At 42.2% G+C, this 15,141-nt stretch overlaps 1 protein-coding gene, 1 non-coding gene and 1 pseudogene across 2 annotated transcripts; 1 reads left to right on the top strand and 2 right to left on the bottom strand.

Annotated features, from left to right (window-relative positions):
• Nucleotides 1–6,112: 6,112 nt before the first annotated feature.
• On the bottom strand, nucleotides 6,113–7,391 carry LOC130370463 (endonuclease/exonuclease/phosphatase family domain-containing protein 1-like; annotated as a pseudogene).
• LOC130370608 (U1 spliceosomal RNA) lies at nucleotides 7,217–7,380 on the bottom strand. Its single transcript, XR_008893095.1, has one exon. It is a non-coding gene; the product is annotated as a U1 spliceosomal RNA (small nuclear RNA).
• Nucleotides 7,392–12,648: 5,257 nt separating the features above from the next.
• LOC130370462 (uncharacterized) lies at nucleotides 12,649–14,713 on the top strand. Its single transcript, XM_056576214.1, has 4 exons — nucleotides 12,649–13,029; nucleotides 13,117–13,461; nucleotides 13,879–14,072; nucleotides 14,304–14,713. The coding sequence occupies exons 1-4, from the start codon at nucleotides 12,987–12,989 to the stop codon at nucleotides 14,424–14,426; spliced, it is 705 nt and encodes a 234-aa protein (XP_056432189.1). The 5' UTR covers nucleotides 12,649–12,986; the 3' UTR covers nucleotides 14,427–14,713.
• The last annotated feature ends 428 nt before the right edge of the window (nucleotides 14,714–15,141 follow it).

Genomic DNA, 15,141 nt, shown 5'->3' with positions numbered 1-15,141 from the left:
GACTATGGCGGCCGAAATTAGACTATGGCGGGCCGCCATAGTCTCGTCAATGTGTGGGAAACACTGATGCTTACCAATGCTAACAACTGTATGGACACAACATGTGGTTGGTTTTCTTTCATGCTTCGATTCATACTTTGAATTCCAAGGGAACAATATTTGAGTAATATTTTAACATGACTTATTCAAAACACTGATCACTTACATGTTGATAACAGATTAGTCAGAGGGTACCAAAACACCAGGATTATTGCAACTTCTTCTGGGATCAGTCGGCATGTCACACATGTGCTTTGATAACTCAACAAAACTGATTGGCTTGTAAATATGGGTAATTGAGGTTAGAAGCAGCTTCCTTATAACTCACTTGGTTGTGTGACTTGGAAGAAACGTCAGTCAAAAATATTCCTTTTTTTATTTGACTGCAAATGGGCTAAGATACATTTATCAAAGAAAACTGAACATAAATAACCCACACCTTGCTACAGCAACTGTCAACAAATACAAAGATTAACGACCAAAACTGTCGAACCACAACAAAATGTAAATGTTTAGAAGGTTAACCAAGGTCTGTAATCTGAAGGTCATGCTCCAAACGAAAATCTGCAGTTTCATGGATAATTAATTAGATGTTAAAGATAATAGTATGCACATAACTTAATGTCTGTATTCTAAAGATGTGCATGAGTTTATATAAACAAGGCCGCCTTCTGATAGCCTGGACCTAGCTAGACTTGATATAGTCAAAGGTATATCCCGGTAGTAAAATTTATGCCGGTATATTTTTGAAAGAGATATGTAGTTGAGACAATATCGCCATACCGGTATCAGGGCTCCAGAGTGCGCCTAATTTGGGCGCACATGCGCCTAGAATTCGGGGTAGTGCGACCAAATATTTTATTTGGCCGCACCGGTGCGACTGAAAATGTATCTGGTATGATTATTATTATTTATTTTTTTACAGAGCAGTCTATTCATAATATTGTAATAACCACAGAAGAGGCAGCCGCAGTGAATGAAGTATTGATTAGACAGCGATTTATTAGACACCTAATAAACCGTTGGAACACGCAAGACTGGTAACAATAGCAACGCCGGTAAACAAACCCGCGAAGCCCAATCCAGGGGCCTGTACTCCGAAGCTCGATTAGAGGGTTAGCGAGGTATGTTGAGCTGAAAGCCTGGGTTAGCTGTACCATGAAAGTCGATCTCTTTAAGCGTCGCTGTATCACCATGGTGACTTACGCTCGCAACCAAACCTGGTCGGGAGCAGCTTTTCAGCGAGTCTACCTGGAGATCGGCTGCTTATATCGGCGTGCGCAGCTTCCTAGCCCCTCCTCCGATAATGGCGTCACCATTTGTGGGTGTTCCCATGGACCTCGGTGCACTTATCGTACAGGCGTCTCTCCAGAGACAGAGGGTTTTTTCGGGACAGAACCGATCCCTTAGCAATGTCTGACGATATTCTTTATGAGAGATACAGATTCGGCATTTATTTAAGGCATTTATTTAATGGTCAAGATATTATTAATCAATGGCGTAAATATAGACAGCGGGTGCAGCTGCCCGGATTGCCCCCCCCCGTCAACAACTCAGCGCAAGGCAGGCACGGTCCACCCCCCCCACCCCCTCCCCTCTACAACTCAAAACTTGGGTGCACCATAAATATGTGCTGGTGCACCCAAATTAAAAATGTAGGCGCACCAGTACCCAAGGAAAAAGTTAGTCTGGAGCCCTGCGGTATATTATATATTGTTTTGATGTTCCCTTGCGAGCACTTTTTAATAAGGCAGACTGCTGCTCTCTGAGCCTACAAGCCATGTTCAGCTGCTCAATCCCACCCCTTACATGTACGTAGTGTTCTCCCACCCTCGTTACGCATCACAACAATCTTTGAACAAAAACATAGCGGACACGGTGGTAGAGTGAGCAGTTGGTTACAAAAAAAATTAGAAGGCTCTGTTGTTTGGAGTTATTTCGGGTTTAGGAATCAAGATGAACAGCAAAGCGACGTGATTTGCTAAACTGCTATTTATTTTTTATTTTATTTTTTTTGTTGCATTTTTCTCTTTTCTTTTAATGTGCTTTGTAGCACGTTGAGATCATTGAATTGATATAAAGTACGTTATAAATAAAATGTATTATTATTATTATTTGTAAAGTGTGCAGGAAACAGGTTACGACAAAAAGTACAAATCTCTTCAGTCACCTGCAGCAGAACCACGACAGCTGTATCAAGAGTGTAAAACGATGTGGTGCTGCTGCTGCGACTAAAGGCTTGCAGTCGCAGAAGGTCTCTCTCCCGAAGCAAAGCTTGTTGCAAGCTTCATTAATCAGTGCCGCGCCTTTTGACCATAGGTAAGCAGCAGCACGATATAACTAATTTGGTGACATTCCATATTGCAAAGGACATGTTCCCTATAGCTGTGGTCGAGAAAAAGGGCTTCATCAATTTGTTGAAAGCAATTGACCCACGGTAACAATTGCCCAGCCGTAATCATTTTGCTAGGGAGGTTCTGCCAGAGATGTATGCTACGTGCAGAAAAAAAACTTAGCAGAAAGACTAGCTAAAGTGACGCATTTCGGGCTAACAACCGACATGTGGACAAGCCGCACATGCGAGCCGTATATGTGTTTAAGCGGGCACTTTATTGAAGAAAGGGAGATGAAAACAGCGTTCCTCCAAACTAGCTATTTTCCAGACAACCACACTGGTGAACACATTGCAGAGGCTCTTCAACATGCCCATGTTAACTGGGGGCTTGACGAAATGGGACTCGTAGCTATAACTACAGATAACGGGAGCAACATTATCAAGGCGGTGGTGCTGAATGAGGATGCAGTGCTTTGGTCACAGACTTAATGTGGCTAAGTGTCTCCACATTATTATTGATGAAATAGTTTTAAAAAAACATTATTTGCAAGTTACACTAACATAATTATTCATGGCCATCATAAACAACTTGCTTGGATTTTTAGCTCATTCAGTAATGCGTTATTAAGTCCTAAAACAGTGTTGTTTTTACTTTTAAATGCCTTTGGGTTTTTAGATAACCACTGGAATTGACTGAAAAGCAGATCAACCATATTTATATTTTTAAGAAAGCACTCTGCTGATCAAGTTATGATACTGATTCTCACAGGTCATGGGATGGATGACAGCCGCATCACAGGGGCCATTTCCCTGTGCACAAAGAGTAGTCAGGAGCTTTTCCTACAGCTGGCTGAGGAGGAGGGCGCTCTCTGAAGTCCAGCAACAGCTTGGACCTCCCAACTCATCAGCTCATTACAGAATCTGTCACACGTTGGGGATCAAGGCAGCTGACGGTCGAAAGGATCCTGGAACAATAGGTGGCTATCACCAAGGTCCCCTCCTCTGACAAAAGAGCCTAGTCCTCACATGGCAGGACATTGAGGTACTGGAGGTGGTCCAGAAGGCTCTCAAACCCCTAGGATTGAGAGTAATACAGATCCTCTTAAATGGTGGAGGGAATATAAAATGATCTATACAGCGCTTAGCAAGGTAGCAAATAAGTACCTTTTAGTACCAGCAACAAGTTCTCCTTCTGAGCGAGTTTTCAGCTGCAGGGGTAACATTGTAAGCTGTAAGTTACAAGGCCTCCCTTGCCCCTTTCACACCGCCGCAAAATCGGGGCCGGTTCCGGGCCAGTTCGGAGCTAGGGCCAGGGCTTTGGTTTCACACCGCCAAAGAACCGGCTCCGGCCCCTAAAAACCGGTTCAACTCTGGCCCCGCTTTAGAGCTGGGCTAGAACTAGAACCGCTTTTACGCCGGGGGCAGGGGGCGGAGTTATCCGTACCTTCATAAACAGGAAGCGCAACGAAGACCGGCATTTTTTAAAACACCGAAGTAAACAATAGACGTGAATCCGTGTATGGTTCTTTTTTGTTTTTTCTGATTTTGTTTTAAATCGGAATATTCAAAGAACGAACCATACACGGATTGAATCGAAGACGAAATTGTTGTTGTTGTGTTTGAAACTGGCGCGAGGGTTCTTCTGCGCGCCTAACCTGACGCTTGATCATTGTGTGGTGGTTCAACGCGTCAACGCGCCAACGCAGCCAGATGAGTCCATGTCCATGCAAGTGAACGGAGCGTTCCCTCTTCGTCATAACTACCAAACTAAACATCCCTCACATTCACCGAGCGAACATTATGAAAGTAAAATGCACATTTCTCGCTAAAAATGTTTCCATAAACGCATTTAATGGCGTAACTATGTTACTATTTCCACCCAGAATAAAGAAAGATGTCGGCCGTATGCTTCTGTCCAAGCTCACTAGCGGAGACGTTTGCAGTGACGTCATGACGTTGCTCACGCCGGCTCCATGGCTGGCTCTGGCCGGTGTGAAACCAACCGGTTCTTAACTGGGGTAAGGATGGAACCAGTTTGGAACTGGCCCTAGCACCAGCCCGGAACTGGCTCTCGGTTCTTTTTGGTGTGAAAGCGGCACCTGAGGCCTGAAACGGTTGACAGGCTTGTTTTGCTAGCACAGGACCTGTAAGTAATATACAAGTTTACATAGGAAGACTTGTCTTCTCAGTCTACCTCAGTGAATATTTTATTTTATTTTCACATTTATTGTTATTTGCAATATATCTAGCCATTTGAATATATTATGGATTATTTATTTTCTCTACATTTATTATTTTTGGTACCCATTAAGCAATTATTTTCATAGTTGACTAATTATGCAGCTGTATATTTTCAAACAGGTGAGGCCTGCACTACTGTGTACAATTTTATTATTTGCAGTGGTATGCCTGCCTATTAGAACAGAATATTGGCTTATGTAGGCCTGTGTTTTATGATATTTCTCTGTTTTCAATGTAATACTGTGAAGCCATAGGCCTGTTTTTGGGTCAGCCTGTTTTACATTTTTTGTTACTTGCACATTATGCCTATAAGTGTAGGCTATTTGCACTGTTGCACTGCACTATCTTTATTTATATTTTTTAAATAGTACTTGACATGTTTCAAACAGGCAACACTATTGTTGTATATCTGTTGTTAAGGAACATCTGTGCTTCGTTGAGCAAAAAAAAAATTAATAAACCTTAATAAATGGTTGATGGTGAATACTTGTGACGTGGAGTTAAAACTACACACTTTACCCGTTTTGTTCAAAATATCGTTATAATATCGTATATCTCCATTCAAACAAAAAATATCGAGATATGCGTTTTGGTCCATATCGCCCAGCCCTAGTCAAAGGTAACTCACATTCAAGCTGAAGCATTTATACTCAACAAGAATATCAGGGGAGTGCTTTTCTAGTTCTCCCACATAATATCTAGTGCTAACATTTGAGTAACATATTACAATCTGATACAATTTCAACACAAATTACTAGAAATAAAATGATAGTTTAAACTTGTAATATAATGCACAGTTGTATTCTCTGCCAATACGGTCCGTCTGGATCGATTTTGCTGTACCTTGAAAGTTTGGGAAATTTAACAAACCGTAATCCTAAATTATCCACAATTTCGTCAAAATACCACGTACTACTGCCCAAAATTATTCTATTTTTTTGGTTCAGATTATGATAACAATGGTTGAGTTAAGGCCGATTAATGTGAAAATACCATTATGCCTTTAGTAAACCAAACACGAGTCCGCTACAGAGAGAACTTAAAGTGCGTATTGGAAATTAATGTTTTTAAAAATATTTATACATAACATTCTCTGAAAATTGCTCTTTGAAATTAAAATGCAGGATTATATCAGTTTAAAAAAGTATATCGGCAAAAAATCCAGTTTTAAAGTGACTATTTTGAGCAAGGCTTCAAAAACCGTAGTTTTTTTATGTGATACGTCAAACGCGTCATATTACGTAGGAATTGGTAGACGCGGTCGCTGTTGCTGCCTCAGCTCTATGCGTAGTTGTGAGTAGTTACCGCGGTGAGGGGTCTTGTATTCCCCCCCCCTGTGGTTTTTGGGTTTTTCTAATCGACGAGATGAGGTTTTGTATCTGTGGGGGTTGTTCCAACTCCGACCTCCTGTCCGACCATCTCCGATTTCACAGTTTTCCCGATCGGAGAAAGGATGGAGCAGGCTTTCGAGCCTGCAAACCCTCACGTGAGTTGTACTCACTCGTTCTCCAGTAGGGGCATACACACGACCTCTTTGACGCCAGGGTTGTTGGCCTTTTCACTGGAGCAGCGCTGAAGGTCCCTGGTGGCCAGGCGCACCGCGGCCCGGCCGTCCCGCGGGCCCGGTGCCACGCGGGGCCGCAGGGACACCATCTGCGTGGGTCCCCCCTGCGGGAGTTCGAGGTCGTCGCTCCGGAGGCTGAACGAGGTTGGGCTCGGATGGGACCGACCCGTGTAGGTCAGCCCGCCGTTGGTATTGGTGGACGGAGTTCTTGAGCGCTCCACAAACCAGGTCCTCGATGCTCTTGAACGGACCGTGTTGGGTCCGATAGGCGACAATGTTCCGGGCGATTTTCTCCGTGATGCCGCGGATGCTCATGAGCTGCGGCGGGGTGGCGGTGTTGATGTTCATGCCGCTGCAGGAGGACATATGCTCCGGGTCTCTCCGCAGGGAGGACGGGGAGTGCTGCGACGAACTGGTCCTACTCGACACGCAGATCTCCACTTTAATAATCTCCAGTTTGGTGGCGCCTATCCCACTCACCAGCGCTAGGTCCTCCACCTTCTTGAAGCCCCCGATGCAGTCCCGGTACTCCACGATGCTCCGCGCCACGGGGCGGTTGACACCGGGCAGGGTCATGAGCTCTTCCTCCTTGGCCGTGTTGATGTTAAGCCCCCCATGGTTCACCATAATTCTCCTGACACCACAACTCTATCTCCCTCCTATTGCCATGGTGTCTCCCCCTTTTAGGTGGTTGCTGTTCTCCCTCACGGCTAGCTGGCTCAAAATTGTACGGAAGTGGTCCAAAACTGTTATCCATTGTTGTTATGTTGCCTATGTAGTCTATGATGATTAGAACGTCCGTCTACCAATTCCTACATCACGCTCGAAAACAAGCGTTTTGAGATGCGGAAGTAAAATTGTATCACAAAAACGGCTCAAGATGCCACTTGTAGTGTCGATTTATTAATAAAAACTAAATAATCGTGTATTCGAATTTTTTTCCTATATGATTCTTCACTGCAGTTTCTAACTTCCAATACGCACTTTAAAGGGATATATTACATAATCACCAAAATATTTATTTTCCACAATATTATCAGGGGAGAGCGCGAACGCAGTCCCCCACTACCACAAATTATGCAGTCGAGATTCCCACATTTGAGGAATTCGCACGGGTCAGCACAGCCGAAGTGCAATGGCTGAGCCTCGCCCTGGGTGAACCACCTTCATGATCATGGTGTCTCCCCTGCCAGGTAAGTATGAGTTGTACACGGCTCACGTGCTTTACTGGTTCTCCCACATAACAGTCTATATGATGGTATTAACATTTTTTTGACTACAAAACAAGAACAACGGCTTGGCTATCAAACTGCAATCAGCATTCGGATATCCATATCCCAAAGACACAATTTAAAGACTACTAGCAATATAATTATAGTTTTATCTTTGTTGTTTCCCATCATGCAATCCTGTACTCTTATTCTGATGTTTCCCGCTTTGTAACATAAAGAGGCGCATCACTGCCCTCTGCAGGACATTTTAGGAACTACGCCAACAGCATGTTAAGTTAAGCTACCACAAGTGCAGCAAAGTGACACAAAGCTAGCCCTGTCACATATAGAATTAAATAAAGGTCAAAAATATATGAAGGTATTATTGTCGCAAAAGTACATGCAAAATAAATATTTAGGACTCCAAATTTACTGTTACACATTTGTGACTTTAGTGTAGGCTACGCTTACAAAATCTTCAGTTACAGGTGCTAAAGACTTTCGCCATTGAAAGGATCCAAAAAAATTATCCACTTCACGTCAATGGTGTGAAATCATTGGTGTGTCGGGGGCGGAGAAACCTGGCGAGCACTACTTGGTTACAAAACAACCAATATAATTAATATAAACCCATAGGCTAAACAAATACAAACGTCGTTTAAAACGGTAAAATGACCATTCAGTGTTTGACCTACTTTCTCCCGTCGTGGAGGGATCAGGTTTCTGCTCCGACGACGCTGCGAGGGCCCGACTCCATAGGCTACTGTGGCCCTCACTTCGTCTTACTTCGCTTTTCTAAGGTGAACCACGTTGTTCAGTTCCCAAAACGGTAACAAAGTATCAAAAAACGAACCACTTGGGTTAAAAGTTGTTTGGCTCATATTTAAGAAATATTTCCATCGATAGGCCTACGTAACTTGGATTGGACTGGTGCATCAGAAAGAAACGCCTGGAAGGTATTCCCCAGATACATCTACATTATACCATACATGGCCCTACATCCGACCTGCCCCTCCGGCGACTTAATTGGCTTGCAGCACGTCCCGCCCCTTTTAATGGAAAACACTCGCAATGTAATTTAATGTAAAATAGCAGCATAAAAAATAAACAAATTTAAAAGAAACCAAAATTGACTTTGTTTATAAATGACGCGAATACATATGATCAATAAGCCTACCGAATGTTGCACCCGAGGCACCAGCAGACTTAAGGGCCCACCACCCTCACCTTTACCGCACAAACAAAATCCACTGGGGTGTATTGAATTGAATATCTACTTTCCTTTAGTTCTTTTTTTATCATACTTTTTCCACACATTGCTGTAAAGAATGGAGCAAATTAGTTATGAGACCATATCCCGAAGTGCTTCCTTTCCGTTACTCACTTGCTACCCGGTTTTCAGTGCACAAAACAGGTTAGATGCATTAGTCTGCGCACACACACAGGGGAGGCGCCAAGGGCCGTCACTCATATTCGGTTAATTTGAGTCATTTTCTGGTAACTATGTCGTCAGCTTATGAATTAAATTAAGTGTTTTCTTAAAAAAAAAAAAAAAAAAAAAGAACTAATAAAAACATATATATTGAAATAAAATAATGAAAAACATTGGTTGGCTGTTTCTCAAGGAGTCCAGGTACCCCTGTGCCCTCATAGGGGCCCATATGATCCAGCACGGCTCTTAAACACTATGTCAAGTTAATATGGATGAGTGCTAAGATACCTGCAAAGGTATCAAATATCCCATGTTGAATAATCCTCTTGATGTTGAACATATTGAAGTGTGATCTCAAATCTTAACACAAAGGATATTACATTCAAATCATCACATCTCATTTTGAGACATTTGAGATATTGTTATTATTAGACAACAGAACTGAGAACCACATTATTATCATTTTATTTACTACAATGTGTTCCCGTTAAGAAAGATACCAATGAGTGATTGCCATCCCATCCCCCAAGATACATGACAAGTAATTAGAACAACTTTCATCTAAACCGATTCATGAAATCGACAGAGGGCAGGGAGTACATTGCTCAAAGGTAGATGCAGGTAGATAAGGACCATGGGATCTGAACTAAGAAGTCACTCTATTATGGAAAGATGTTACATTTAATGTTCAGGAATATGTCATTTACAGGCGGACTTGTGCGGGTATGCAATGCAAATGTACTCAATAAAAGTTAATATCATAATACCAGGCACACCCAGATAAAGTGAGGAGCTAAACACATCTTGATACTTGTCTTCTGGAGAGTGTCATATTTTCTATTGATGGGAATGTTGAGGAGAAAATCTTGTTTCATTAGTATCCAGCATTTCCCTTCTGTTATGTGCCTTATGATTCCTCACCTCCAATCCTCAAACACACTTGATGACATATTGCACAGTGCAACTGTAGCTTCCTCTTTGCTTCCTATTTCATCCTGCAGAGACTTTACTTTTTATCCTACCTAAACGACAGCAGGCCTATAGGTCGTTTGTCAATATAACCCCAACCCCGCCCAAATGTACAAATACACACATAAAATTGTCATAATCTTTGGGGTTGCCCCACAAAAACCAGTTGGCCTAGTCTGTCACAAAGAAAAAATAATATATATTTTATTAAAAGAACATCACGGTTACATTAAGAAATAACAGGTCACTTTCGAACAACATGTAAGCTTCGTGGACTCAGAGATAGCAGACATAACGACCACCATAGCAACGATAGAAACTGTTGCATTAACAAACAAACTCAACACTAAGCCTTAACTGAATGTCATGCATTTTGATACGCCGGACCGAAACCTGGTGCATAGCTCGTCCTAGCTCTCCCAATGACTACAGGCCAGTGGTGCTGATCTCGCACATCATGAAGACCTTCGAAAGACTGGTTCTACAGCACCTCAGGCCCCAGGTGTGTGACTCCATGGACCCACTGCAGTTCGCGTACCAGGCCCAACTCAGCGTGGACGACGCCATCATTTACCTGCTGCACAGGGCTTACTCACACCTGGAGAAGCCGGGGAGCTCAGTGAGAGTCATGTTCTTCGACTTCTCCAGTGCGTTTAATACCATCCAGCCTCCCCTGCTTGAGAAGAAGCTCTCAGCAATGCAGGTACACCCTGACATGGTGGCCTGGATTGGTGACTACCTTTCCAGCAGGCCACAGTACGTGCGGCTGCAGAGCAGCCTGTCAGATGTGTTGATGAGCAACACTGGCGCACCCCAAGGAACAGTACTTTCACCCTTCCTCTTTACCATCTACACCTCTGACCAGCTTCAACTCTGGAACCTGCCATCACCAGAAATTCTCAGATGACTCCTCCATCGTGGGCTGCATCAGTGAGGACAGGGAGGACGAGTACAGAGGTGTGGTGGAGGACTTCGTCAGATGGTCTGAGGAGAACCACCTCCAACTCAACATCGGCAAGACCAAGGAGCTGGTGGTGGACTTCCGCCGGAAGAGGAAGCCCCCAACCCCTATTACCATCCAGGGGGTTGAAATTGAGACGGTGGATTTGTATAACATCCTTGGAGTACACATCAACAATAAACTGGACTGGTCTGACAACACAGAGGCCCTCTACCGGGAGAGTCAGAGCAGACTCTTCTTCCTCAGGAGGCTCAGGTCGTTTGACGTGTGTGGCAGGCTGCTAAGGACATTTTATCTGTCTGTGGTATAGCCAGCACGCTGTTCTTTGCTGGGGCGTGCTGGGGAGGAGGCATCAAGGCTGGGGAGTCAAACAGACTCAACAAGCTGGTTAGGAAAGCCAGCTCTGTTGTGGGACTTGAGCTGGACAGTCTGGAGGTGGTGGTGGAGAGGAGGATGAGGGACAAATTCAAGTCCATCATGGGCAACCCCTCCCATCCCCTCCATGCTGAGCTGTGGCAGATGGGGAGCACCTTCAGTCACAGGTTGATGTTCCCCAGGTGCAAGACGGAGCGCTTCAGGTGCTCCTTTGTGCCGGCAGCCATTAGGCTGTTCAACAGTGCCTGATGATGATTGTGTTTGTGTATGTGTGTGTGTTTAGGTATGCGTATATATGTGTATATGCATCACCCATCTTGATGTTGGTTCTGTTTGTCTTGTTTTTGTCCCTATTAACTATAAGCGTCTACTTAGGCATTAGCACTTTGTATTTATTTATTGTATTCATTACATTGTTATTTTGTCCTGTGCCCTTCCACTGCTGCTGCAACAAAAAAATTCTCCTACGGGGGATTAATAAAGTTATATCTTATCTTATCTTATCTTATTGCTGGTTCCTTGGACGAGCCCACGATCACATCAATATTGACAAAAAAACAGTTCAGTCATTTTGGCTCGAGATCATGTTGCACCATCTGTACAGGAAGTGGGCTGTGGAGGATATGAAACCTCTTCTTCGGGCACTGATCACACCTTCTGTGACACATAGTACTTCAAAACTGTTTTTCTTTTTCTTTCTTTATGTTTCTCCCTGTTTTATATAGCAAATTTTACTATTGCATATCGTTTGTCATTTGTACTGTAGCATCAACCTGCCTCATGGACTAAAGAGGGAAATTAGTCCCCGGGCTACAATCTTGCACATTTATGTGTACTGTTGTACATGTTTATTAATGTGCATGGTCCTGAAATACAATGAATAAAAAATAAATACAGTTATCTTGATAAGAAATCCATAATGTAGAAGAAGTTATCTTCTACTATGCAGAAGATATCTTCTACTATAGGTATTCAGGGCACCTCTGCCTAGCCATCCAAATACGATGGTCGACTGTGGTCGACTTTTATTCAGGAAACAAGTATCTTCGCTTGGACACTACGGATGCTATGAAAACATTTCTAATACTATAACTACTAACGTGTACTGGGCAACAAATTCACATTGAAAAATTAAAATGAGTGGGCAGGCATATGCGTCAACCACCATTTACTGGAGGATGTCTCTGCACCTGCTGACTCTACCTCGGTCTAGCCCCATGAAGAGATGTATCATAGGTTCTGAAGGATAAGACAGATTAGCTAGTGGACTGGAGCCTGATGGGAGGACGCACCACAGTGCCAAGTTGTTCTATAACAAAGCAATCAGTAAAATTATTGGATGTGTCAGTTAACATCATGCAAGACCATTTTGAAATAGGGCCTGGGAAAATTACAAATGAACTCTCCTACAGGTCTGGTGATTAACCTAAGGGGTTCTAACCAACAGCCTTCAGCCTGGGAAGTGAATCACTCTAACCGATAGACTACCGCCCCCTGCGTGTTATGGCTTGATGGCTCACACCTCGGGCCCGCATGTGAATGTCAGAGATTAAAATTGGTTACATTTCCTCACATGGGTTGAAACAACCTGATGTTTCTATTGCTGAGGAACACAGTACCAGGGACTTCAGCTCCACCTCAATATTTGTACACCGAGACTCTCTCTTTTCTGTGGCTTTGGATAAGACAACGGTAACACATTGTTTTTTTCAGTCAGCAACCATCGTGAGTGTATTATTGTTGTCGCAGTTCGTCATATTTTCCACAAGCCTTTGAGTGTCAAGGAAAAAACCTGAAAAAGTCGCCGCGCCTCTACATGCAAGGTCTAAAAGAAGTGCCTCGAGGCACAGCTCGCAGTGATGACTAAAACAGTGATACGATATCTACTTCTCAGCACCTTTGGTAAGTAGAACTTCTCTTTTTGACTAGGATTTGACCTCTACCCTCACGGCCAATTTAACATCTCTAACTTGTGTGTGTGTGTTACAGTTTGGCTCCTCGACTCCCTCTCCGTGACTCATACCGTGGAGGTAGAGGCGGGGGACACTGTCACCTTTTCCTGTAGAAATGTGTCCGACGTTCCCACACTGTCCACCTGGATGAGGGCAGGTCGCACATCCAAGCCCTTTGTCATCTCCACTGGGTATGGAACTTCTCCTTCGACAGGGAGACACAGTGATGGTATCCAACAAAGTCGATTTGTAGCGGAATACGGTGCCTCTTTCATCAATCTTACAATAATGAAAGTGAATTCTTCAGACTCTGGCTGGTATTATTGCATTTTTTACATTAGGGGGGATTTGGTTGTCAACTCAACATGGTTGTTGGTTCATGGTAAGATTTATTTTTTCTATGATTTCAACATTCTTTAATTTTTTTTAAAAGAAGAATTAATCTTCCTTTTTTTTTACCGGTAAATATCTTTTTTCTTGTTTAAAGAAAATGGCACATTTCATGCAGAGGAAGACCCAAATTCTGAAAGTAACAATCCTTTTAAAACTATTTGTTATATTGTATAGTGTGTATAGTTGACAAGTTGAATTAACTGTTTATAATTTAATATAAACCTGCAGAAAAAAAAGACGGTAAAAAAATAAATACATATAGGCCTAAACAATTAAATCTCATTAATTTCCATTTTAAATTTAAATTAAATTAAATGAATTGTACTGAGATTCAGTTAGAGTTGGTTCATAAGTATAATATTGGTTCAAATGTGGATAAGAGATGATCATATCTTGACCCTCCCAGAACCCCGGCCAGTGAAGTGTGAGGGGAATTGGATCATGGTCGGAGGACTCTTTGGTTCAGCGGTCATCATCCTGGTTCTGGTCATTGTCGGACTCGTTTTTAGAATAGCACATCAACGTAAACTTCAAAAAGGTCAGCCAAGTCTATCTTACAGATTTAACCATGGTGTGCCCTTGTTTAAATTGAGGATCCATGTAAGAATAATATTTTCTGTATTAATATTTTTAGATACTACAAATCAACCTCAACTACAGCAAAGCCAGGTAACACTTTTCTTGATACACTTTACATTTTAAAATACACATTAACATCATGGAAGGTAAACCTAACGTAGCATGAGTCTTATTTTTAAAAATGCATTGTCAAATTTGATTACGTATTTTTTATATATTAATTTATATCAATATGAACATATATTTGCCCAGGGTCAGGAGCTAGCTGAAGTATGCTACTCTATGTTGAGTTTCCGTCAGAAGAACAGAAGAGGGGGGCCCAGACCTAAGGACCTAGACACGGCTGTTGTGTACGCAGCAACCAGAAGACTTTAGGAATCTATCAATCTTAACCATACGTTGACTCTTTTTTTGCAAGACATGGAATTACATTGCATTACTATGAAGTCATTAAGAAACAAATGAGCTTGCAAATATATCTGGAAATATTTACATTTAGTTGATTACAAAATGCATGTCGCGAATATTTTTTTCTAGTACACAGGCACATGTTTTGTTCAAAATTAATATTTAATAAAATCAAACAAATTGGTCGGTTAAAGCACTCCATGATTTTTTTTTTATTTATATAAACCAATGAATTCTATATCAAAACATTATAACCTAACCCTAAATTATAGGTATATAAAACAGTATTTATTTATGTCCATTTCCATCAATACTTTAATTTTTATGGGCCACTACAACAACCCCAGCGCTTCAGTTAGGTTTCAACTCATGTCAAAAAATTGAATGAAATTAAAAAGGTGGGCTTATCAGCAAATATAAGTCATAAAAAGTTTGAGAAACATAGCAATAAAAGAAAAACTTGTTTTATTGGCAGTTCATTTTACAAAATGTTGACGCAATTGAGAAGAAACATTGCAGGGTCTTGAAGATCTACAAAATGAGTAGGCCTTCTTGTAAGTACTGTCCTGCTAATGTTTCAGAGGTTAGACACGCTGTTTTCATATTGCCCATCTTTTCACCAGCTTACCATCTGCATCGGTGTGAGACCTGGCTAAAATATGGTATATGCATCAGCGAATAT

The sequence above is a fragment of the Gadus chalcogrammus genome, chromosome 17, assembly GCF_026213295.1.
Source record: "Gadus chalcogrammus isolate NIFS_2021 chromosome 17, NIFS_Gcha_1.0, whole genome shotgun sequence".
In the NCBI taxonomy this organism is placed as follows: Eukaryota; Metazoa; Chordata; class Actinopteri; order Gadiformes; family Gadidae; genus Gadus; species Gadus chalcogrammus.
This window is presented reverse-complemented; position numbering and strand designations above follow the sequence as displayed.